We start from the raw sequence: 25,237 nt of genomic DNA, 5'->3' as shown, positions 1-25,237 counted from the left end.
CTACGCTCGATATATATGTAGCTTGAGCCTTTTGGTCACGTGGCTCAATGTTACATAAACTTTTGAAGTTGTTGCTCACGTGGGAAGTCTCTCTAGGGGTTACCCGTCCCCTCCTTATGGAGTAGGTTGACGGGGTATTGTTTAGGGATTCCCTGACTCCTCGCCTTAATGGTCTGTTGAGTCATGGGTTTTCCCCCGTCATAGGGTACGTCGCTCCCCGTCCCCTCTTATGAAGCATGGTTGACGGGGTGTTGTTTTCCCTCAGCCGCGTTGCATGGGACCCATGTCCGTATTTTTTTCTTTTCTGTAAAAAAAAAAGCGGCTTCTTGTTGTTCTCCCAGGTGGCTTGGAGGAACGGTATCTGGTGTCTTGTTAGACTGTCCATTGATGTGTTTTGGGTCTCGACGTGTACATAGTGCTGGCCCTGGGTGCTTCTGATAGGAATCACGCATGGGCTTGCGCGCCTTGGTTGCTCATCATTGAAACAGCGTTTTTATGGGGCAACTGGGATGGAGTTTGTCTCTTCCGAGCGCCAGTGTTGTCTCGACGAATTGTCATTCATATCTGGGGGATGTTAACGGAATAGATCAAAGCATAGGTAGAGGGGTCTCACACCCTTGGGGTGGGCCACCGAGCGCGGTACGAAAGGGACCGTCTGGGTGGCGCCCTCTATAATGTTTTGGATCGACACGCGTACCTACCCCCCTCCTAGGGTTGGGGATGGCGGCGTGATTAGGGCACAGGACTGATTCTGGTTGCGCCGGTCCAGGTCAGTTAACCCGTTGTCCGCCGGGAACGCAGATCTGCTGTTCTGGTACCCTGAGGGACTTGTGCTTTTTTTCGGGGGGGGGGGGGGGGGGGGGGGGATGCCGGGTCGGCCCGGGCGTTGCAGGGTTTGACGTTATGGAGATATTTGTGGTTGTGTTACTACGTATTACCCCTCACTGTTGCTTGGTCCATGTTGTGTTGTACCTTGCGCTGCGCTAAGGGAGCCTGGTCCTTCTCCATTCTTTTCGCCCCTCTCTTCTCCTGCTTAAGCAGGGCTGGGAGGGGGCTGTTGAGGTGATTCTTATAGAACTCCTCTGGCATCCCTGTGTACGTCCCGGTCCGCCGGGCGCGGTCCGAAATTGTTTTCGTCGATCCGTAGGCCTGGGTTAACCCCTTTTTGAAAACCAAAACACTTGTACTGAGGTATAGCCAGTGTATACCCGCAGTTGTGTTTTGGAGTTTTTCTTGAGGGGTTGTAGGAACAACCGCCTCATGTTAGAACCAAGGGGGTGGTTGGTTCCCTGGTGTGTTGGTAGCGGAGTCAACTCTCGGGGTCTACCCATGACTGTGCCCCCGCACTTTTCATGACGTCTGCCAATCATGTCAGCCTTCTCTGCCTCTGCCCCTCTAGAGTGCAGAGGGGTTTTTGTGGAGGCTGTGACATGGTGCACAACAATGCCAGCATACGCCCCTTCGGCCGGGGTGCTGTTTCAGCAGACCCCTTTGGCGCCTGTCTAGTCCGCAGTGCTCCAGGCTCAGGTCAAGTGGCCTGTTGCCTGGATTGAGGGATCGACCTCTTTTGGGGGTCGTCTCCCCGGTGCGCTGCCTGCTCCCGCTGTGGGTGTAGCCTCTTGAGTGCTTCGGGCTTACAGCCATACCAACCTGAACACGCCTGATCTCGTTCGATTTCGGAAGCTGTGTAGGCCTGGTTTGTACTTGGATGGGTGACTGCCTGGGTATACCTGGTTCAGTGAGCTAGGCGGCGTGCTATAGGGGGGAAGGGCTTGCTCTTGGATGGGCCCTGTCCGAATACGCTGGCGATGTGGGGGGCGGTGTCACTAGTGACCGCCTGGTGAGGTCTCGATGCTGTGGCGTCATTGGCCTCTCCAGGCCCCCTTTATCCGGGGGGGTCCAGTCCCTCTTTGGGTCTGGGTCCTCCTTCGCGCTCCGCTGCTACGGCCTTGCCACGGGGTTGGGCTTTTGCTCTTGACCCGTGATGTTAGGGGTGGTAACGTGGGTTTGTTCATTCCGTTCGTTCCCTAGTGGCATGCGGGTTGCGCGTTTGTGTAGTCGTGGGTACGCCCCACAGTCTGCTCACCCTGTGCGTTGAGTTGCTGAAGTCTCCTCTTCGCGCAGTCTGATCCGACACCCTCCCGTCCTCCGCTAGGGGGGTTCGGGGGGCTCGGGTCCTCCCCGGTTCTGATGGTTGTGGGGGGCCTCAGCGGGTACATTTGTCGAGCTCCGCTCTGCTCAGCTCCTGTGTTGCAATAGATGCAGAGCGGCTTGGAGATTGTATTGTAGAAGGATTATATGCAGGTATATTCAGACGGATATGGATATACTGTGTGTATATAATATATATATATATATATATATATATATATATATATATATATATATTGGGGATGCTCGATATTGGCTTTTTTACCTATACCGATATTGTCCAACTCTTAATTTCCTAAACCGATACCGATATGCAGGGTTCCCCCCCCCCCCCAAAAACGTAATAATTTCAGGTAATTAACATTACATATCTCTTGTCGTGTAATTAACACAACATTATGCATACTTTGACAATAAATAAAATAATAATTTGTTCTTACTTGCTTGCCTGGGTAAATAAAGGTTAAATAAATGTAAAAAAAAAAAGAATCTTTTTGAAAACGGATACCGATATTTTCAGATATCAAATTTTTATGCCATCAGCCGATAATATCGGACATCCCTAATATATATATATATACAGCACTATTGTACATGCCATCACAGAGTTATATGGGTAGACTATAGTATAAGGTAGGTAGTTGTGATTATTATGATTACAGTGTAGGGCAGTTGTAGACGGTGAAAGCAGTAGGTAGGTATACATTTGAGTATAGGCAACATCGGCACCCCAAGAAATTCCTCTGGGTGACGTCATGGAGAGGAGGGCAGACCTCTACCTAACTGCAGACACTACTTCCTCAAATATTGTCCACCGTAGGAGGCCCACCTTGAGGGAAGTTGAAGATATGGGTGAGGAAATAGTGTCTGCATTATGCAAATGCAGTGTTTATTAGAGGTCTGCTCTCCTCTCTGACGTCACCCAGGGGAATTTCTCGGGGGGGGGGGCGGCAATGCCGCTGAACTCCTGAGACACGGAACACGTTGTTTAGTTACATGTCTGATTATCACATGTCCTCACAACAGAACCATAGGTTTGAGTTACATGTCTGATTATCACATGTCCTCACAACAGAACCATAGGTTTGAGTTACATGTCTGATTATCACATGTCATCCTCACAACAGAACCATAGGTTTGAGTTACATGTCTGATTATCACAAGTCGTCCTCACAACAGAACCATAAGTTTGAGTTACATGTCTGATTATCACATGTCCTCCTCACAACAGAACCATAGGTTTGAGTTACATGTCTGATTATCACATGTCGTCCTCACAACAGAACCATAGGAGCGAGTTACATGTCTGATTATCTCATGTCGTCCTCACAACAGAACCATAGGAGCGAGTTACATGTCTGATTATCTCATGTCGTCCTCACAACAGAACCATAGGAGCGAGTTACATGTCTGATTATCTCATGTCGTCCTCACAACAGAACCATAGGTTTGAGTTACATCAGGGTTTCCGTTAGAAAAAATTGTTGCCAGCCTCAGTGTCCGGTAGATTTCAATCTACCGGTCAAATGAGAGAAATTCCGGTCAGAGTTTATTGAGCTTAAAAACAATTGATATGCAAAAGAATGACAACCAAACAAAAGAATGACATCATCAAGGCATGTAGATTTATAATATTTTTACTTAAAACTAGGCTACTTTTGCGTATAAAGTCATTAAATTCCAAATAAAATAAGTCCCGAGACTCGTGCTGCTGCCGACTTTAAATCAAATAGGTGTCTGTGGGCAGTCGCCCGACATTAACAGTCTGTTATAATCACATTTTTATGAGCTAACGAATTCCGTTATATTGGACATTTGTATTAATTATATCAAGCGAAGAACTGAGAAATTTGGCAGAGAGAGACGGCAACATTATCGTGGGTTTGCTCTCTCCACCTCCCAATGACTTATTTGTGAGAGTATGTCGATGCAGAGCAGCAGATTCAGCTGTTATTGGCTCTTTTCTGGGGACCGCACAGCAGCGCCCCCCACCCAACATTGAATTGAAAATGGCTGAATTGGAGTACTGCTGGAGTACTGCATTGTGCTGCTGCTGCTCCGGCTCTGCAGCTTCACAAAAGTTCGCACACCCAGCACTAAGCTCTCGCTGACAAAGTCGTTGTCATTATTAGAAGCAACGATGAAACAAATGTAATGATTGTTTCGTTCATCGCATAGGCTATTTAATTTTAGCCTATTTTAATACAATTCAAATTATCAAATTGTGCTTAGACTCAGGGAATTATTTTCACCGGACATTAAGACCGGAGAGATTAAATATGTCGGACTTCAACAGATTTTGCCGGTCAAATACCGGTAATTACCGGCTAACGGAAACGCTGAGTTACATGTCTGATTATCTCATGTCGTCCTCACAACAGAACCATAGGGAAAAAAGGGACTTTCTAACCATAATATTCAAAATGGAACCACATACCTGCTGTAGAGGAGCCAAAGCTATATGTTTAGGTTATTGTATTATATGAATGTTTGTTTATTTTTATAACCTTACATTGAAACGGCATTAGGAATATTGATTGGATTTAGATAAAGTCATTGAACAGTCTTATTTGTCATAATAGAACATTCTAGAACATGTGTGATGTCACAGTATGATGTCATAATAGAACATTCTAGAACATTTGTGATGTCACAGTAGGATGTCATAATCAAACATTCTAGAACATTTGTCAAGGAGGGTCCCGCGGAGGGGGGCCCAGACAGGAAGTAGCAGCATTAGCTGCACTCCAATGGACAATGTAGTTGATGACGGGGTCCAGTAGAAGAAGAAGAAGAAGAAGAAGAAGAAGAAGAGCCCATAAAAAGAATTGCGGAGGGCAGTAATACGCCACGATGCGTCTACACTGCCGGAAATTCAAATAAGAAGAAGAAGAAGAAAGAGCCATGTGCATCTTGAAACGGTGCTGAGCAGTACTGACCTTGTAGTAGTGACGTGAATATTTAGGAAAATAGCTTTAGGATCACTTCTGTAAAGAGAGACTTTGCTGTGGAAGAGAAATAAACCATTTGGATATCTTTGTTTTACACCGTAGTGGCTGTGGACATTATTTTTCTTTATCAATGGACGTACTACTCACGAGTAAGCAACTTTAACCAGTAGAGTGGACCGTCGGCCCTCATACCTGCCCCTAAACAAAATAGCTTTAAATGTTTAGGAAGTAAATGTTTTAGCGAAACACAAACAGTCTTCCTCTTCTTTCCCCCACTTCTCTCAGTCCCCAGAGTGTCGGCAGAGAAGTCTCGCTACGACACGTCGCTGAACCTGACCACCAAGCGCTTCCTGGACCTGCTGTCCCAGTCTCCTGACGGGGTGGTGGACCTAAACTGGGCCTCGCAGGTCCTGGAGGTCCAGAAGAGACGCATCTATGACATCACCAATGTCCTGGAGGGAATCCAGCTCATCTCGAAAAAGTCCAAAAACAACATCCAGTGGCTGTAAGTGGAGAGAGGGTTGAAGATGGTTAAAGCATGTATTGGTAGGGGCGGTCGGGTGGCGTAGCGGAGACTGCGCTCGTCACCAATGCAAGAGGCTGCCATTTCGACTCCCGGAGTCAGAATTGCCCTGCAGCTTGGGCCGGTCGTCATACTAACCTGCTTGCCTGAGTTAGCGGGAGGGAAGTCGTGGGTGGTAATCTGGCGTTGTGGACAGCGGCGCCCACAGGTCAGGTCTGGGCGCCTGCTCAGCGAAAGGCAGGAAGTGGTGAAGGCAGCGTGACCTCCCACGCGTTACGCTTCACCAATGAGAGTCCTCGCTGTCAGGTGAGAACAGAGCCGCTGGCTGTCTCCGCATGTGTCGGAGGAAGCGTGTGGTGGACCTCAGGGTTCCCCTGTACCGACCAGTAGGAGAACATGCGCACAACAACCAGGTAGGGGAGGGGGGGAATTGGCATAACGACTAAATTGGGATGGGGAGAAAAATTGAAAAATCAGGCGGGAAAAAAAGCATGTATTTGTCGGCAGAGAAGTCTCGCTTTTTACAGATTTGACAATGAAATCAACTTATCATATTAGTTGACAAATCCTATGACTATTATTTGACTCAAGAATGTCTTCAGTCGGGGAGCAGCCCTATTTTAACCAGCTTCTAGTTGGCAGCCTGTGAGAATAGTTGCAGGGCGGAGGGGGGTGGGTTACTGTATTAGGCATGAGAGAGATGTACCGAGGCTGGTATTGGATATCGCGCTGAAACAGACTAATAGGGTTATTATTAGATGTCGGGCTGAAACAGACTAATAGGGTTATTATTAGATGTCTGGCTGAAACAGACTATAATAGGGTTATTATTAGATGTCGGGCTGAAACAGACTATAATAGGGTTATTATTAGAGGTCGGGCTGAAACAGACTATAATAGGGTTATTAGCAGGGGTGCAGTGGTAATTTCAGAAGTGCCTGTACTCTGTTTATAATGACGTCATGCGCACGCGCATACATGTTCCCTTGCGTGCGCACAGAACAGATGATTATTATGCATAAATAGTAGGAAACATGTTTGTATAGGAAATTACTAGTTTTAGTTTAGTTTTTGTAAATATTGCCTTGAAATAGAGAAGCTGGAAAAAGGTAGCAGGATGTAGCCTTCAATATATAAAGAAATTATATTGTCAACAGATATGGTTGAAAAACAAACAATGTTTTAAATGTAATTGTAGATACAATATTGTAGTTACAATTTCTTTAATTGAATTAACTTAAACTAGAAAAGTAAATACAAACTAAATTAACAATGTAACTTACAGTTTATAGAAGGACAGTTTCCTTCTGAAGCACAACTTAATGTCTCATCCTTCCAGTCGGGACCATTTGTCACATAGTGAGAGCTTCCACAGCTCAAGCAAACCCCCACAGGGCTTGTATTTTGGTTTGGCTCTTCTCGTTCTTTGTTATGCTATTGTTATGCAAAGACAAGTAGCTAGATAAGTACCGGTAATTGGCGCACGGCACAACGAATCGAGTGAAAGTTGTGAATGCATTTTTGCTCAGAAAAGTGTTGGAATGGCGTGGTACCGCGTGGCATGAGCACTGCACCTCTGGTTATTAGATGTCTGGATGAAACGGACTATAATAGCGTATTGGCACCTTGATTTTCTGCATTTCTGACACATTAGTAGATCTCTTTCTTGGTGAAAAATGAATTCTATCTCAATCATATTTAGGATTGATCAGAACGACTGGATTATCAGAACGACTGGAATGGCTATTATTTGACCAGTCTGGTTGCTTGGTGGACAACTTCTTGTATGAAGGATGGTACCATCAGGACCTGCTGGTGATGTACTCAGACTGTTGTTCTGGTCTCCTCCTCCAGGGGGAGCCGGATTGACGGGGCGTCGGCGGCGCGGCACCAGGAGCTGCAGCAGGAGGTGTGTGACCTGACGGAGGCGGAGGAGAAACTGGACCAACTCGTCACCAAGTGTAACCTCCAGCTGCGCCTGCTCACAGAGGACACTCAGAACAAGAAATATCCTTTTGACCTCCGCCCCTGCTCCATAATGACTGATGCAGTTATCATGTGGTTAATTCCCCTGCTCCATAATGACTGATGCAGTTATCGTGTGGTTAATTCCCCTGCTCCATAATGACTGATGCAGTTATCATGTGGTTAATTCCCCTGCACCATAATGACTGATGCAGTTATCATGTGGTTAATTCCCCTGCTCCATAGTGACTGATGCAGTTATCATGTGGTTAATTCCCCTGCACCGTGATGACTGATGCAGTTATCATGTGGTTAATTCCCCTGCACCATAATGACTGATGCAGTGATCATGTGGTTAATTCCCCTGCACCATAGTGACTGATGCAGTTATCATGTGGTTAATTCCCCTGCACCATAGTGACTGATGCAGTTATCATGTGGTTAATTCCCCTGCACCATGATGACTGATGCAGTTATCATGTGGTTAATTCCCCTGCTCCATAGTGACTGATGCAGTTATCAATCATGTGGTTAATTCCCCTGCACCATAATGACTGATGCAGTTATCATGTGGTTAATTCCCCTGCACCATACTGACTGATGCAGTTATCATGTGGTTAATTCCCCTGCACCATGATGACTAATGCAGTTATCATGTGGTTAATTCCCCTGCACCATAATGACTGATGCAGTTATCATGTGGTTAATTCCCCTGCACCATAATGACTGATGCAGTTATCATGTGGTTAATTCCCCTGCACCATACTGACTGATGCAGTTATCATGTGGTTAATTCCCCTGCACCGTGATGACTGATGCAGTTATCATGTGGTTAATTCCCCTGCACCGTAATGACTGATGCAGTTATCATGTGGTTAATTCCCCTGCACCGTAATGACTGATGCAGTTATCATGTGGTTAATTCCCCTGCACCATAATGACTGATGCAGTTATCATGTGGTTAATTCCCCTGCACCATAATGACTGATGCAGTTATCATGTGGTTAATTCCCCTGCACCATGATGACTGATGCAGTTATCATGTGGTTAATTCCCCTGCACCATGATGACTGATGCAGTTATCATGTGGTTAATTCCCCTGCACCATGATGACTGATGCAGTTATCATGTGGTTAATTCCCCGGCTCCATAATGACTGATGCAGTTATCATGTGGTTAATTCCCCTGCACCATGATGACTGATGCAGTTATCATGTGGTTAATTCCCCGGCTCCATAATGACTGATGCAGTTATCATGTGGTTAATTCCCCTGCACCATAATGACTGATGCAGTTATCATGTGGTTAATTCCCCTGCTCCATAATGACTGATGCAGTTATCATGTGGTTAATTCCCCTGCACCGTAATGACTGATGCAGTTATCATGTGGTTAATTCCCCTGCTCCATAATGACTGATGCAGTTATCATGTGGTTAATTCCCCTGCACCATGATGACTGATGCAGTTATCATGTGGTTAATTCCCCTGCACCATGATGACTGATGCAGTTATCATGTGGTTAATTCCCCTGCACCATAATGACTGATGCAGTTGTCATGTGGTTAATTCCCCTGCACCATAATGACTGATGCAGTTATCATGTGGTTAATTCCCCTGCACCATGATGACTGATGCAGTTATCATGTGGTTAATTCCCCTGCACCATGATGACTGATGCAGTTATGTGGTTAATTCCCCTGCACCATGATGACTGATGCAGTTATCATGTGGTTAATTCCCCTGCACCATGATGACTGATGCAGTTATCATGTGGTTAATTCCCCTGCACCATGATGACTGATGCAGTTATCATGTGGTTAATTCCCCTGCACCATGATGACTGATGCAGTTATCATGTGGTTAATTCCCCTGCACCATAATGACTGATGCAGTCATCATGTGGTTAATTCCCCTGCACCATGATGACTGATGCAGTTATCATGTGGTTAATTCCCCTGCACCATGATGACTGATGCAGTTATCATGTGGTTAATTCCCCTGCACCGTGATGACTGATGCAGTTATCATGTGGTTAATTCCCCTGCACCATGATGACTAATGCAGTTATCATGTGGTTAATTCCCCTGCACCATAGTAGTGCTGTATGTCATGTATGTCATAAAGGTCTTGATTAATTGAAAATGGGGGACCCTGATGTAAACGAGACGAAAGTCTTTTTCTGGTCTGCATCCCCTTAACAATTGTTTGTATTGAGCCGTACTGTATTGTACCCATTCTGCAATCTGTTAATAAAGTTTTCTATCAATCAATCAAACCATAATGACTGATGCAGTTATCATGTGGTTAATTCCCCTGCACCATAATGACTGATGCAGTTATCATGTGGTTAATTCCCCTGCACCATAATGACTGATGCAGTTATCATGTGGTTTATTTCCTGGACTGTGATTAATGATGGTTATCATGTGGTACATTTTCCTACCTTCTCAACAACATTCACGTCCCACTCATCTCTCATCTCATATCGACCTCAAACTCCAAAGATTCCACACTTAGGGCTAGATCCACAAAGAATGGATTGCATGGAGCAAGTTGCACCCTTAAAATTCATTATGAATTGAAAATGAGGGACCCTGATGTAAACAAGACGAAAGTCTTTCTCTGGTCTGCATCCCCTTAACCCATTCTCTGCCACCACTTTGATAATCCTAAACCATTCTCTGCCAGCGCTATTTGTCTATAGAGATGTTCACCTTCTTTGCAGGGCTATAACTTTTTAAATTGTATTGCTAAATTGACATTACTATGGCCCATTCAACATCAATTATCTATCGTTCAGGATGTAGGAACGTTTTACTTTTTCATTAATTTCATTCATTAATTTCATTAAACTGTACATGGTCCTAAACGTTATGACTGATCATCTGCGGGTGAACGGAGGGGCGGGGGGTCGTTTATAATTCCGTGACCGACGTTAAATGATTTATGTAGTATGGGTGATATATTGATCAGAGCAGTTTGTATCGAAAATGATAAAGAAAAACGCTGAAACTCACGTCCGTCTCCTCGTACCGTTGGGCGATGAGAGTGGAACAAACAGGCCACCAGGTGGCGGTATTGAAGCGTTGCAGAGTTGTGATGGCTCCCGCAGCATATGACAAGGCTCCGTGGGTGAAATATGAATTCCATGATGAAAATATGAACTTGAAACACGCTGTACAGCGTTATTGGCAGACAACGCATGGCAGGCAATAACGCTGAACAGCGATTTTGGCGGGTAATGGGTTAACACATCCACCGCCATCCATGCTGTAAAACATTATTGCCCGCCATGCTTTGACCGCCAGATCTCGCTGTACAGCGTTATTGAGATCAATATTTAATTTTTTCGCCATGGCATTCATAATTCATATATACACCTCCGACGCTGCAGCTGGACCCTACGGCTCAATACAACGACGGCTCAATACCGCCGCCTGGTGGATGATCGGGCGAGTTACACTGGAACAACAGGAAGTGGGAGGTGTGCGTCGATTAAATTCATCCGGCCGTCAGACATTGTTGCAAGGCTCCCGACAGACACTATAGTACATATCGATCGCTTTATAAACGTAATAATCTATATGATTTCGGCGTTTATTGCGACATACAAACCGGAAATGGACCTAGGCGATCGACGTCCTATACTTGGGATATTTCACCGCCAGTCTCTTTGACGCACTGTAAGAGGACACTGATGTTATTTTCAGCCCAATTGTTTATTCATTTCACTGCAAACCATCTGATCAATATATCACTCATACTACATAAAGCATTTACTGACGATCACGGAATTATAAACTACCCCCCCCCCTTTCCTCTGCGCATGATGACGCGTAACGTATACGAACATATACAGTTGAATTTTTTTAATATAGCGTGTCTAGGGAATAAACGGCAATCGATAATCTATATATGCGCGTTTAGGCCTATAACTCGCATTCTAGGAATGACTGCAGAAAACGATAAAACATACTTATATTCTAGACGGTATTAACACAACAATGTATGAATGAAAAAGTATAACGTTCTTACATCCTGAACGATAGATAATCGATGTTGAATGGGCCATGATAGTAATGTCAATTTAGCAATACAATTTAAAAAGTTATAGCCCTGCAAAGAAGGTGAACATCTCCATAGGCTTACAGTGGTGGCAGACTGGCTATATTGATGGATATAAGTTATGGCAGGGAATGTGTTAACAATTGTGTGTATTGAGCCATACTGTATTGTATTGATTGATTGAATGAAGATTGTATTAACGGATTGCAGAATGGGTACAATACAGTACGGCTCGATACACACAATTGTTAAGGAGATGCAGACCAGAGAGAGACTTTTGTCTTGTTTCCATCAGGGTCCCCCATTTTCAATTCATAGTGAATTGTAAGTAAGGGTGCAACTTGCTCCGTGCAATCCATTCTTTGTGGATCCAGCCCTCGGTGTGGTAACACAACGTGAGCACAGACAGGTTAGTCATTGATTTAAGCCCTCGAGCATCTTGGGAGACAGTGTTGTGACCTATGACCCTTGACCCCTGTGGCACACTGGGTTACGTGCGCTGCCAGGACCTGAGGCAGTCGTTTGACACTCCGGACCAGCTGGTTATGGTGATCAGAGCTCCGCCAGAGACCCAGATGCAGGTGTCTGAGCCCACAGAGGTACGCAGGGCTGCTGTTGTTGGGAGGCTTTTTGGTAATCGAGTATTCTGACAATCATTTTTATTGTTTTTTTTTTTTAATGCTTTATTGCTGAACGGTTATAATAGAGGTAGGCTATAGCCTGTTGGCATATGCTTTGTATGGAGAACATTTTTTACTTCTTGTGTTTCTTAAATGTTGTAAAACTTTAAAGTTTTCTAAAATATTCTGAATACATTTTTTGTAAAAATCTACTGTGTTGTGGTCTGTGTGTTTCTGTGAGTGCATTTGTATACTTCTGTGTGTCTGCACTATTCTACTATTCTATATGAAAAAAAATCATAATCAAAGGAAACTTACAATATGAGTGAATTAAAATTATATGAGTGAATTATTAATATGTCTGTAGCCAAGTTCAGTAACCGTCAACTGACAGATTATTGGGCCAATGATCTAACCAAGACTTCTATTACAAATCACGCAAAGACTACTGATACAGATATATCAGTACACATAAACTACTGATACAGATCAGTAAACTACTGATACAGATCAGTACACATAGACACTACTGATACAGATATAGCAGTACACATATACTACTGATACAGATATATCAGTACACATATACACTACTGATACAGATCAGTACACATATACACTACTGATACAGATCAGTACACACAGACACTACTGATACAGATCAGTACACATAGACACTACTGATACAGATAGAGCAGTACACACAGACACTACTGATACAGATAGAGCAGTACACACAGACACTACTGATACAGATAGAGCAGTACACACAGACACTACTGATACAGATATAGCAGTACACATAGACACTACTGATACAGATAGAGCAGTACACACAGACACTACTGATACAGCTATAGCAGTACACACAGACACTACTGATACAGATAGAGCAGTACACACAGACACTACTGATACAGATAGAGCAGTACACACAGACACTACTGATACAGATATAGCAGTACACACAGACACTACTGATACAGATATAGCAGTACACACAGACACTACTGATACAGATATAGCAGTACACATAGACACTACTGATACAGATAGAGCAGTACACACAGACACTACTGATACAGCTATAGCAGTACACACAGACACTACTGATACAGATATAGCAGTACACACAGACACTACTGATACAGATATAGCAGTACACACAGACACTACTGATACAGATATAGCAGTACACACAGACACTACTGATACAGATAGAGCAGTACACATAGACAGTGTTGCATTCGTCATATCAACACTAGTTGCACGCACGCTAATGACGCCACGTGCACGCGCAATCCAGGGCTTGTGCGCGCGCTCCCGCACATGCGCATAAATGTTCCCTCACTTAAGCACAGACTAAAGACAAGGCCTAGTTGCCTCTACGAATGGAATGTAACACATTTCATTCACAAGTTCTGTGTGAATGTATCTGAGAACGTATATAACACACCTGACGACCGGCGCTATTGATATGCAAAGTAGCCCAGGTGGGTACTTATAGTGAGTTGGCGAGTCCAGCGCATTCCTGTGTGCACGCGCGTGCCGTGCACATCCGTGCGTGTGCGTGCACACGCTTCTGCTCACAAAACTTTGTCTGCACTGCGTGCAACCCCGTCCCATGAAGAACGCATCACTGCACATAGACACTACTGATGCAGATAGATCAGTACACAGACACTACTGATGCAGATAGATCAGTACACATACACTCCTGATACAGATAGATCAGTACACATAGATCACTTTGGATATCAATATAGTTACTGTCTCTCTCAGAAAGGCTACATTAATATTTACAGGTTTTCATTTTACAGTCACACACTCACCTGGGGGATATAAGCCCCATTTGACTTGTTACCCCCCAGTGATGGGCTTCATAGCTGCATCGTTACCTTGGTTACCTTGTAGCCTAGTATTAAACGTTACCTTGGATACTGTGTAGCCTAGTATTAAACATTATCTTGGTTACCCTCTAGCCTAGTATTAAACGTTAGTTACCTTGGTTACCATGTAGCCTAGTATTAAACGTTATTTTGGTTACCATGTAGCCTAGTATTAAACATTACCTTGGTTACCATGTAGCCTAGTATTAAACGTTATTTTGGTTACCATGTAGCCTAGTATTAAACATTACCTTGGTTACCATGTAGCCTAGTATTAAACGTTATTTTGGTTACCATGTAGCCTAGTATTAAACATTACCTTGGTTATACCATGTAGCCTAGTATTAAACGTTACCTTGGTTATACCATGTAGCCTAGTATTAAACGTTACCTTTGTTACCATGTACAATAACAGTCTAAAAATATGAGCTATTGGATGAAGGTAAAATGATTGACCAAAATAATCATTTCATATTGTGGCCTCTTCAGGTTTACTCTTCTCTAGAGGTCAATCTGAACACATGGTGTGCAGTGGATTACTGTGATCTTGAGACACTATTATTGTTCCATCTCTGGCTGACATCTTGGAGGAGTGGCACTCATGTGCACAGGACATTCTAGGGGTGGGAATTGCCAGAGACCTCACGATACGATACTTGCGTCATGATACGATAGTATCACGATACTAAATATATCGCGATATGCTGAGTATTGCAGGATTTTATTTATTTAATTTTTTTTGATCAAATTTAATTTATTACCTCTTTTCAACTGCAAAGTAAAACTGTCAACATGTTTTATCTAATAAAATAAAGTTCAGTCTGTTCATCTCACTTCAATAATTTTTATTGCAGAACATGGTATTTTCTCAGACAGATGTCAACACTGTAATCTGTGTTGCATGTACCTGACAAACTGAACTGTTTGTATTACAGTCATATTCCAACTTAACTGAATGCACATGTGTGTGTGTGTGTGTGTGTGTGGACTACTGTACTATTACAGGTATTGAAATGAACAATGCAACTTCCTTATATAAAAAAATATATATATATTTAATTTTTTATGAATAATTAAATATCGATACTTGGCGTCCCTGTATCGATACAGTATCGCCACGCAAAGTATCGCGATACTACTACGTATCGATTTCCCCCCCCCACCCCTAGGACATTCCCTAACCTTCATGCGTCTGCATCTCTCGTCTCTTGTCTCAGGGTTACCAGGTGTCGCTGAAGAGCACGCGTGGCCCCATCGACGTCTTCCTGTGCCCAGACGACAGCTCCGGGGTCTGCAGCCCCGTGACCGGAAGCAGTCCCTCCAAACCCGACGCCGACCCCACCTTGGCCCCGCCCACCACGCCACCCGTCGACCAATCGAATCCCAGAATCTCTACGTCTGCACACGAAGTGAGGTCTTCGTCGCCGGCGTCGACATCATCGACCTTGACGGCAGCCTCGCAACAGGAACCTTCTTCCTCTCTCTCGCTGGCTGGTGAAACAGGTAATCTGGTGAAATAGTTGATCTGTGGGGTGATGCAGGTAGTAATCTGTCGGCACTTTGAATGAAGTGTTTCCTATGACCATGTGATTCTATTAAGCAAAGCATAATCTTAATTGACCAATCGCATTGGACCATAAAGGCGCTTACGGAAGGCGGTGAGTTCATGAGCGTAAAAACCAAGGAAACTATAAAAGAAGGAAGTGTCATCTCGTCAGAATACCAGTGTTCTATGTTCTGCTTGGTGCCAGACTTTGGACATGTTTTCTAAGGAGCTACCGTTTTGCTCAACCAGGAGATACTTTGTAGGTTTTCTCTATATAATTCTAAAAAGGTAAACAAGGAGAAAAATCTAAAAGAAAAAAGAAAGAAAGCTAATAATCACTGGTAATTTAGAATATGTGTGTTGATTAGTAAACGGACTAATACTCGATCTTTAAATGTTAAGTCTAGTTAAGACTCTTAACCCCTTAAGCCCGAGGTGCCCTGTACAGGGGCGAGATTTATTTCACGTCATAAATAGATTAATACAGTCCGTATTAATTAATGTTGTGTTTTCTTTCCAAATGTAGCCAAGAGTAAAGACCCTAACCCTGTCAAAACAGCAGTCAAAGTGTATATTCTCAGCACTACGTTTGTTTACCAATGATTTTAAGTGAAATATAATAGAAATATATTGATATTCATCTAGGGCTGGGCGATATGACGATATTATATAATTATCGGGAACAGTTCATACTTTTTAAACGTATCATGGATATCGTGATGTCCTTACCTCAGATCAGATGTTCTGCAAAAAGATGAATCCAATTCCTGATCGCCATTCCAAATATCGATCGCGTTTATTGATCCAACGTTATACCTCGAAACACATAATCGACTTCTTCCAGTGCCCTCAGTTGATGCAATAGTCTCAGGTTACATGGCTCAGAAGTAAAATGTGGAGCCCCGAGTTTTTTTTTCTCATGCATTTCCATTGACTCCATTCCAATGGGTGCAATACCATCCGGGAGACGCTAGGGGGTGGTATTTGCCCTTTTCAAGCTCAGAGCCAGTCCCAATGATAACGTGAGGCTGGATGGATGAAAAATTAATGGATATCGCTAATAAAAGAAATAACGATTAAATAACGAGATTTCTCGTCATTGGCACTCAACGCATGGCGGCCAACAACGAGATTTCTTGTCGTTGGCACCCAATGTGTTAATTTGAAAGACTGTTTTTGTAGTCATTGTTTTCTTTGTTTTGGTCTAATTGTTTTGCACCTATAATCTGAATGATGTACTGACTGTATTAAAATTGTATTAAATTCTATAAAATTTCAGAATCGTTCCTGGTAGGTGACCCGTTCTCCAACCTGGGAGAGATGCCCGACTTTGACCTTTCACCCCTCGCCTCCTCCGACTTGTTCAATGGGGACTGTCTCCCACTCCCGTTGGACGGTTTAATCAACCTGTCCCCGCCCCACAGCCACGACTACCACTTCGGACTGGAAGACGATGAAGGTGTCAGCGAACTGTTTGATTGTGACTTTAGTGACCTGACACGAGTTTTGGAGGAGAGTTAAGTAGAGGAGGAGGAGGGGGAGGAGGAGGAAGATTGCCGATCCCTCTGCCTGAAATTTAGGAACTTTCCCTCCGTTACTTGGAGCTCCGAACCGAAGGCTCTGAACCAGATTGTACGATTGGGGACCACTTATGGGTTTAAGATATTTGGGGTTTGGCAAAAATGCTTTTGAGAGTCAAATGTAATCCCATATCCCCCCAAGTTCTGACTTCAGGAAATTTGTAGCAAGGATATCCTTACGTCATGAAATGGAAGGTATAACCCCACTTCGGGGGTTTACAACTGACCTCTGTGGAATACTATTTTGAGGACCAAGAATGATTTTCCCAACCCAAAAACTTCCCTAATTAAGGTCTCAAATGGCTTAAGATTGTACAGCACAGTACTAGCACTTATTCAGACATTGAACGCATTTTTAGCAAAAGAAAATCTAGCTTTAGTATAGCTATTTAATTTATTTATATGAATAATGTTTTTTTTATATTTTGTACAGAGACAGAGATTTTGTTCAAAGTGGTTTGTGCAGGTGTGTTGATGTGCGTGTGTGTGTGTGTGTGTGTGTGTGTGTGGGAGATATGAATTTAGACTTCTAGGGCTGGCTTCCTTATCACGGATTAACCAGAGAGGCATCAACTGTAGGATCCTAAGAATTATGCACTCAGTTTTCCAAAAGCATCTTCTTTTCCAGATCTTAAGGCACAAGCACACCAGTATTTGGCCAAGTTTCCTTGCATGCCGTGGGCAAAACCATTGACCGTACAGGACACAATGCTGCTTCAACCAATCACATGCGCTGCTCAACAGCACAAATCCTCTTGGCTGCTCACACATTGGCACACGCAAATCTGCAGGTCAAAGTTGGAACAAATTGGAACTTTAACCAAGCGATCGAAGCTATAATGTATTCATAACTGGAGTGTATGCCCTTCCATTAAAGTGAAAGACATATTCATGCTGGACTTGCGATCTGAAAGTTGACCTGCGAGCTGAAGGTTGACCTGGGGAAACGAGTGAAGTTCCCAGAAACTGTGGCCATGACTGCACTAAGGTCGGGCATGGTGCCGATTTTAGGAAGCTTCCAAGCAGGTCATTCTCGCAGTTCCTTGGGCGGACTGCACTGAGGAGGCCAACGAGAGGAAGAGGGCAAAGTATGTTGAGCTAGCGGAAGAATGCCAAAGCAGCGGGTGGCGAGGGAGGTGCCAGCATTGAGGTGTGAGCCCATTGAGGTGCGACGCAGAGGGTTCACAGGCCAGTTCCCCTGCGGGGCCCACAACATGCTGGGCATCACAGGGGCCCGTAGGTGAAGGGCCGTCCCAAGACAAGCTGTGGATCAGCAGAGGAGAGCCGTGGGTGGGGTAGTGCTACCTGGACACAAGCCAGGGGCTTGATCAACCCCCGGCTGGGTCACCTGGGTGAGGGTATCTGATTGTTGACCCGGAACACCCAATGATGTGTCCAGGTGCATCACAAGATGATGTATGTCACAAGTGATCATGGCTTTACTGCGCACTGAGATTGCGAGCAACCACAGTACCATGCTACAGTTTGACGGACAGATTTGTACTGCCAATGGTGTTCCAGCAATAGGCGGGATATACAGTATGCCTGTAGTACCACTTCGTATATGATTGCCTGCTGATGGGCAAAGTCATCCATAAGTTTACCCGTGGGCCAGCTTTTCCAATGAGTGCATTCAGATGCTCACCAATAGACCGTTAATATCACGATACACAAGTATTGCGTTTTTGAGTTGGTTCATGAAAACGCTATATCAACTTGACATCTTTTACACAACGGAAGTATTGATAAAAGAGGCTGTCTGATGAATGCTTTCATCTTTATGAGGTTTTCTGGATAATAGCCCTTACCTTATTCGGGACAAGTCGTTAGCATGCATATTTGTATCCCGCTTATGGATATTGCAATATACATGAATAAATACATGTATTATTAACCTGCATATAAACACGGTAACTAAGTTTGCCAAGGTTAGAGAGAGACCAGCAGTACAAGGTTAGAGAGACCAGCAGTACACGGTGCCAACGTTAGAGAGACCAGCCGTACACGGTGCTTGTATTCAGGAAAACTAAGTTTGCCAAGGTTGGAGAGACCAGCAGTACACAGGGCTTCAGGATAACTATTGGTGTACCCCCCCAGATATCTTGTTAAGTGTTCTCTCAAGCTTAACTGGTTTATTGTGAACATAGGTTAATATGATCCAAACTCTTAAAACTTGAGTACTTTAGTAACTTGAATAGTAATGATGTATTGGTGTGACTATAGAGACTTGGTTGATTTCTGTGCAGACAGAAGTCGACAGGGGACGGGGCATAGAAGCATTTTCTTTATTTTAGCTCCTTTTTTTGGCACAGAAAATATAGTTTTGACAAGTGCAAAAACGTTTGCAGGTCCAAAATGAATGTCATTTCCCTGTGTGGAATGTACCTCATTGGATAAATGACATACTGGCGCTCTAGTGCCATATCTGCTTGGATCCTACCCTGGTTTACGGGGGGGGGGGGGGGGGGGGGGGGGGGGGGGGGGGCAAAATGCACCATGGAAGCATTTTGAAGATGTTGGTCAAAAATATTCTATGACAGGCTTGTAGAAAAAGATAGAATAAATCTCCAACCAGACACCCAAATGAGAAATGTAATTGTATTACTACTGGTTCTGGGGCCCCACCAGAACCAAGCCTACTATGACCTATTGTGGACCATACTTTTAAGAAACCAGGATTAATCAGGATCAATTTATTATTGATAATTTCAGCCAGAATCTATGGGAATGATGGATTCTTTTTGGAAATGTTTTCAAAAGAAAGCGACTTGCTGCTGTTCAGAGGAGTGGGTCAATGTTTATGCCTTAAGCTCAATGATGTTTCTTAGGTACGTCCGGTTACCTATTCGAATCTCCAAAGGATCAATTCCACCGTCTTGTATTTTGTTTTTATGCAGTAGTTATTAAGGTTGAGGGATTAATCAAGTTTCAATCACGATTTTTGCTTTCCCACGATCATAAAAACAAGATAATTGAGATAAAACTATTATTGTGCCGCATGCCTCGCTGCTTTTATCTTGCGTTGTAAATGCAGCGTACCCTTCCTTCACCCTTCCTGGCGTGTTTCTCTTATTTTTAAACATATTTGGTAACTTGTAGAAGAAAGGTAAAACAAATCTGGTCGTCGTCATATGATGTTTTCAAATCAATAATTTTAATTTAATTTTAATAATCGTGATTATGATTTTTGCCATAATAAAGCAGCCCTCGTAGTTATGCCAGAGTTAATTTTGAATTCCTGTCATCCAACTGATTTAATTCAGGCATTTGTTTAAACATGTATTTTATACAGTAGGCTCTTTACACCAAAGGAGTATTTCATGAGGAAACGTTAACCAGGGTGACATGTTTTACCCAAACTATCAATGCCACCATGACTATTCTATCATTTCTACTGAAACTAGAATGAATTTACCAAGTCATATTTCACCACATACAGTACTTGCTTGATTTGTTAAATTAACTGTTTTCCAACCCGTAGAGTGAAATTCACTGCAATAACAAGTAGTTTATAGACCTTTTCTAATTCAAAGATATTCTAAATGGGCCCAAGTTTATTTCCTTTTGCAGTGTTTGCTAATACAATAGGTGTTCAAAGCTGTTCCCCTAGCAACAGAATTATTCTGAATAGGTAGAAAGAGGAGCTCATGCAATCCGTCCGGTGTGTGTCCACCTGTGTACAGGTACACTCTTTGCTACAGGCACATGGCCATTCCCTTGGATTGTACATCGAAATGGATGCTATGCCACATTTAATCAGGACCTCAGCCTGAACCGGCAGCAAGTCACCCAAGGAAGACATACATGTGTGAGAAGGACACAGGCTAACCAGTTGTACATATTTTTTGTCTAAATGTGTCCTCTATTCACATTCTCAGTTTGCTTTTGGTTACGTTGAGGGGAATAATGTTGCACGTCAAATGTCTGCTAACATTAACTGCAAAGTCTCACCCAACAACTCCCATAATTTTGTGACACCATAATTACACCGTTAACAGCTTTTTTTGGTTGATCTGATCTGGATCTGCCTTAAGATCAAGTTGTAACGAGTCCAGTGTGAGAGTAATTACAACTTATAATCAGAATCCTTTATTATACCCCCCTCCCATAGCCCTGTGCCTTTTCATAATAATGTTTGCTGTTGCCTAGTAGGCCATCATCTTCTGGCCAACCAGGAACTGCTCCTGTGAAACCAAGTTCTGGGAGTGAAATTCATATTTAGAAGTTGATCAAAGTGATCTATGCACGAAAACCAGCAAATCTTGGTCACAACAACATTGTGTAAGCTAAGCCGGTTGTGCTTATAGATGAAGTATTTCCCATGTTCACTATTTGGCGATGCAAGACGGCTGCTCTGGCCAGAAATCACACCTCTCGCTACACTATATTCTCACTACACGGCCGCAGTTTGGCTTTTTTATTTATTTTTTGCAGACGGTGGATGATCTCTGTATGTTGTGTATAAGTGTGTTTGGATACCGGTAATTTAAATTTTACGTTATTAGATAGTATCTGCATTTGTTTGTTTTGCTCTGCGAGGATGAGGATGAGGCAGGCACATAACTGTCTTGACTGCCACCTGGTGGGATATATGCGCTACTGTGTGCACCTTTCTGGTTTTTAAGCTATGTTTTCCCTTTTTTGTAAGTATTGCGTGAGTGTGTAAAATTGTAATTTTTTGCAATGTTAAAACTTCATATTTATTTATTAGGGTGTTTTATAGAAGAAGAAAATGGTACCGAAATGTTTTACAGCCATTTCTCGTGGGGAGGGGGATTTAACTCCAAGGCAGAGAAGATGGTCCGTTACTATTTTAGTCATAGATCCCAAACCAAATTTAGCATTGTTGAGTAATGTAAGGGGGTAAAGTCAAACGTATGTTTTTCTTTTGTAAATGTCCTTTTTTCATTATTTGTATTTCTTTTGTATCCTTGTAAAAAGTATCTCCATGTTGTATCATCGGCTGTTATACATTTTGAAATGTTTTTTCTTTTTTTGTATTTGTATTTTTAAAACAGATTTTTGAACTGACTTAGTGCAACTGAAATTGGATCAAGCCCCTGTTTTGTACACGAACGCCTACGTTGCCCGTATGGATTTTCGCCCAGTTCCCATCCATGTTGCTGGTAACGTTGCCCATGTATCATGGCCTTGGCCTAAATGAGGCACCATCCTGGGACAATAGAGATGATTTTTTCAAGGTTCCTTGTATCTAGGGCCTATTGTCAGGATCATTCTGGTTGGGTGGAAGTCTAGACTCAGATCAGGTCTATTCTAGTTTCTCGCCCTTGTACTTGGATAATACCATGGTATAAATCTCATTTAAACCATGATACTGATGGTAATATCATGGTATTTCCATTAAAGGGTAAGAATTGCAATGCAAAATTCAAGAAATTGCGTGACCTGTCCCAAGACGACAGAAAGTGGGTTTTTGTCTTGACTGAAGAACAGCCCTGCTTGTACCCCATGATGCCACACATGGGTAATACCCACCCCTTACGCACAGTGTTGCCGATGTTCATCGTCTTGTGTATCATCACTTTTAGATGGGTCCAAAATTAAATGAAAAGAAAATAGTTGTTGGTCATATTTTCGGGGAAATTTCACTCCAGTATGGCTCCAGTCTTGTATAAAAAGTAATATTTCTACTGTCGTCTTGGGCTTTGGTTTAATCGATTTTCAGTGGCAGCTCAATTAATCTATATGGTTTGCTTTGCTGAACGTGAGGTGTTCTTTTATTTTGTCAGTATCCTGACAACTTGTTTCACAGCTGTTTTTTTGTTTTCTGCTAGACTAATGCAGTGCCTTACTAAGGACAAAAAGTGTTTATGAATATTCCAATCAGGTTTTTTTTTGTTTTGGCTATGGTGGTGAATGAGATGTTCTCAAAATGAATTTGGGGGATTTGTGTGATATTTTTGAGATGTTGTGTTTTGAAAGCATAGGGTTTGAATATCTGAATAACTTGTCATTCTGCTTTGTGTGTTTCAACAGTCTCCGTTGTGGGTAATGATATTCAGGCTAGGGTTGGAATCAAACTGCTTTAAATTTGTTCAATTCAGAAAATGGATTTATAAAAATAAATTGATATTACCATGTTTCTTTTGACACCAAAACAACATATTCAAGCTCAACCTGTTGACAAGACAAATTATTGTAAATCATACCTGGGTCAAATATGCATAGATAAATGCATAACATATTTTCTAATTATTCTTACTGTGTTTTTAATTTACTAGGAGTACCAGGTAGCTGGAGTTTCCTAAATCGAAACAATTCACATGTCAGCCAGGTCGTCAGTCACATAAACAGATATTTTGAATTAAAGCTCCATTATGTAGTTTTGGAATGTTTTTTTTTATCTTAAACAATCAATTACCTTAAGAAACCAATTAAGATCAATGTTAACCTTAGATATGTCTTTGTATTGTAAATGTGGTTCAATGTATCTATCTTCCTCTTTGGACACTTACTGTATTCACTACTCACTCAGATATATGACGCACTATTTTGACTTGACGGGTTCAAATTTATATCCACAAACTTCATAGTGTAGCTTTAAACTTTTTTCACAGGACTCAAAATGTTGTCATGTGTGGTAAACTCCACCTATCTGTTTTTGCCAAGCAGGTTCAAATGAACACAAATAATTATTAGTTTTTTGCCCAGTTATGTTAGAAATGTACATTCCCATTTGTTATTGAACTACATTTCCACTTTTCTTGCTGAATTGATAGCTCAAAAGTGTATTGACGCCAATCCTAACCACACACTGTTTTAAAGTGCTTACAAGGGAAACTTTAGGGCTTATCCAACAATTTTACAAGCAATCATACGTTTTCAATGCTTGCCTGTTTTTCCAGCATTGTTGCAGATTTTTATTTTTGTGGTCGCAAAATTGGGTAAATGATAAGAATTTGTATTTGTCGGATTATGAATGGGTTCCAATATGTCCCTTTTGTTATAGAATTGTTGTGGAAAGAAATAAAATAATATTTTAATTTGATCCATGGTATGTCATTTTGATACTGTACACTGATCAGTAGCTTGTTATTATTCTAGGTCGCTTTGATACTGTGCACTGATCAGTATAGCTTGTTATTATTCTAGGTCGCTTTGATACTGTACACTGATCAGGAATGTGTTATTATTCTAGGTCGCTTTGATACTGTACACAGATCAGGAATGTGTTATTATTCTAGGTCGCTTTGATACTGTACACAGATCAGGAATTATGTTGTCACACACACACCTATCTTATAGGCAAGAGGATCTTAAACAAACCGGTGGTTGTAAATCAAACATATCAAAAGGCAGCCACAGCCAATAAGGTAAATTACAAGTACTTGAGTACATCAGTGCAGTACTGGAGGAAAATAGTACTTGAAATAATGTTACGAGAAAGATATTTAACCCATGATGGTCCAGTAGAGCTGCTCTGTGGCAATTGATTGATTGAAAACTTTAATGAACAGATTGCAGAATGGGTACAGTACAGTACAGCTCAATACACACAATTGTTAAGGGGATGCAGACCAGAGAAAGACTTTCGTCTTGTTTACATCAAGGTCCCCTATTTTCAATTCATAATGACATTTATGACATACACAATATACAGATATACAGATATAAAAATCGAATCTAAACTAATCATGACATTTATGACATACATGACATACAGATATGCAGTACTGTTACATTTGTGACATACAAGATATGCAAATATACAGTACTGTTAAACAGAGATCCTAACAGTAAATATATACATACGAGGGGGAGAGACGGGGAGTTCAGACATTTACAGGGGCCAGTTTCGAATTGCAGCCTCCCGTAGGTGCTCTTTGAGAGCGGTTTTGAAGGTGGGTAGGGATTCAAATTTTTTTACGGCTGTGGGTAGGGCGTTTCACATTGTTGTGGCATAATTGCGAAACGTGTTTAGACCC

The 25,237-nt window shown here is 42.5% G+C and overlaps 1 protein-coding gene across 1 annotated transcript in view; it reads left to right on the top strand.

Moving 5' to 3' along the window:
- e2f1 (E2F transcription factor 1) overlaps positions 1-19,542 on the top strand; it is a gene marked incomplete at its 5' end in the record, with an annotated part of 26,794 nt that extends 7,252 nt beyond the window's left edge. The window contains 5 exons of the mRNA XM_084333226.1: positions 5,388-5,607; positions 7,480-7,634; positions 12,143-12,255; positions 15,383-15,668; positions 16,991-19,542. Of these exons, the coding sequence (XP_084189352.1) occupies positions 5,388-5,607; positions 7,480-7,634; positions 12,143-12,255; positions 15,383-15,668; positions 16,991-17,232 (1,016 nt within the window). The 3' untranslated portion in view covers positions 17,233-19,542. The remainder of the gene's footprint in view (positions 1-5,387; positions 5,608-7,479; positions 7,635-12,142; positions 12,256-15,382; positions 15,669-16,990) is intronic.
- Positions 19,543-25,237: the final 5,695 nt, after the last annotated feature.

This window comes from Notolepis coatsorum (assembly GCF_963971535.1).
Source record: "Notolepis coatsorum genome assembly, chromosome: 17".
Taxonomy (NCBI): Eukaryota; Metazoa; Chordata; class Actinopteri; order Aulopiformes; family Paralepididae; genus Notolepis; species Notolepis coatsorum.
Note: the sequence above shows the minus strand (reverse complement) of the source record. Positions and strands in the feature narration are given on the sequence as shown.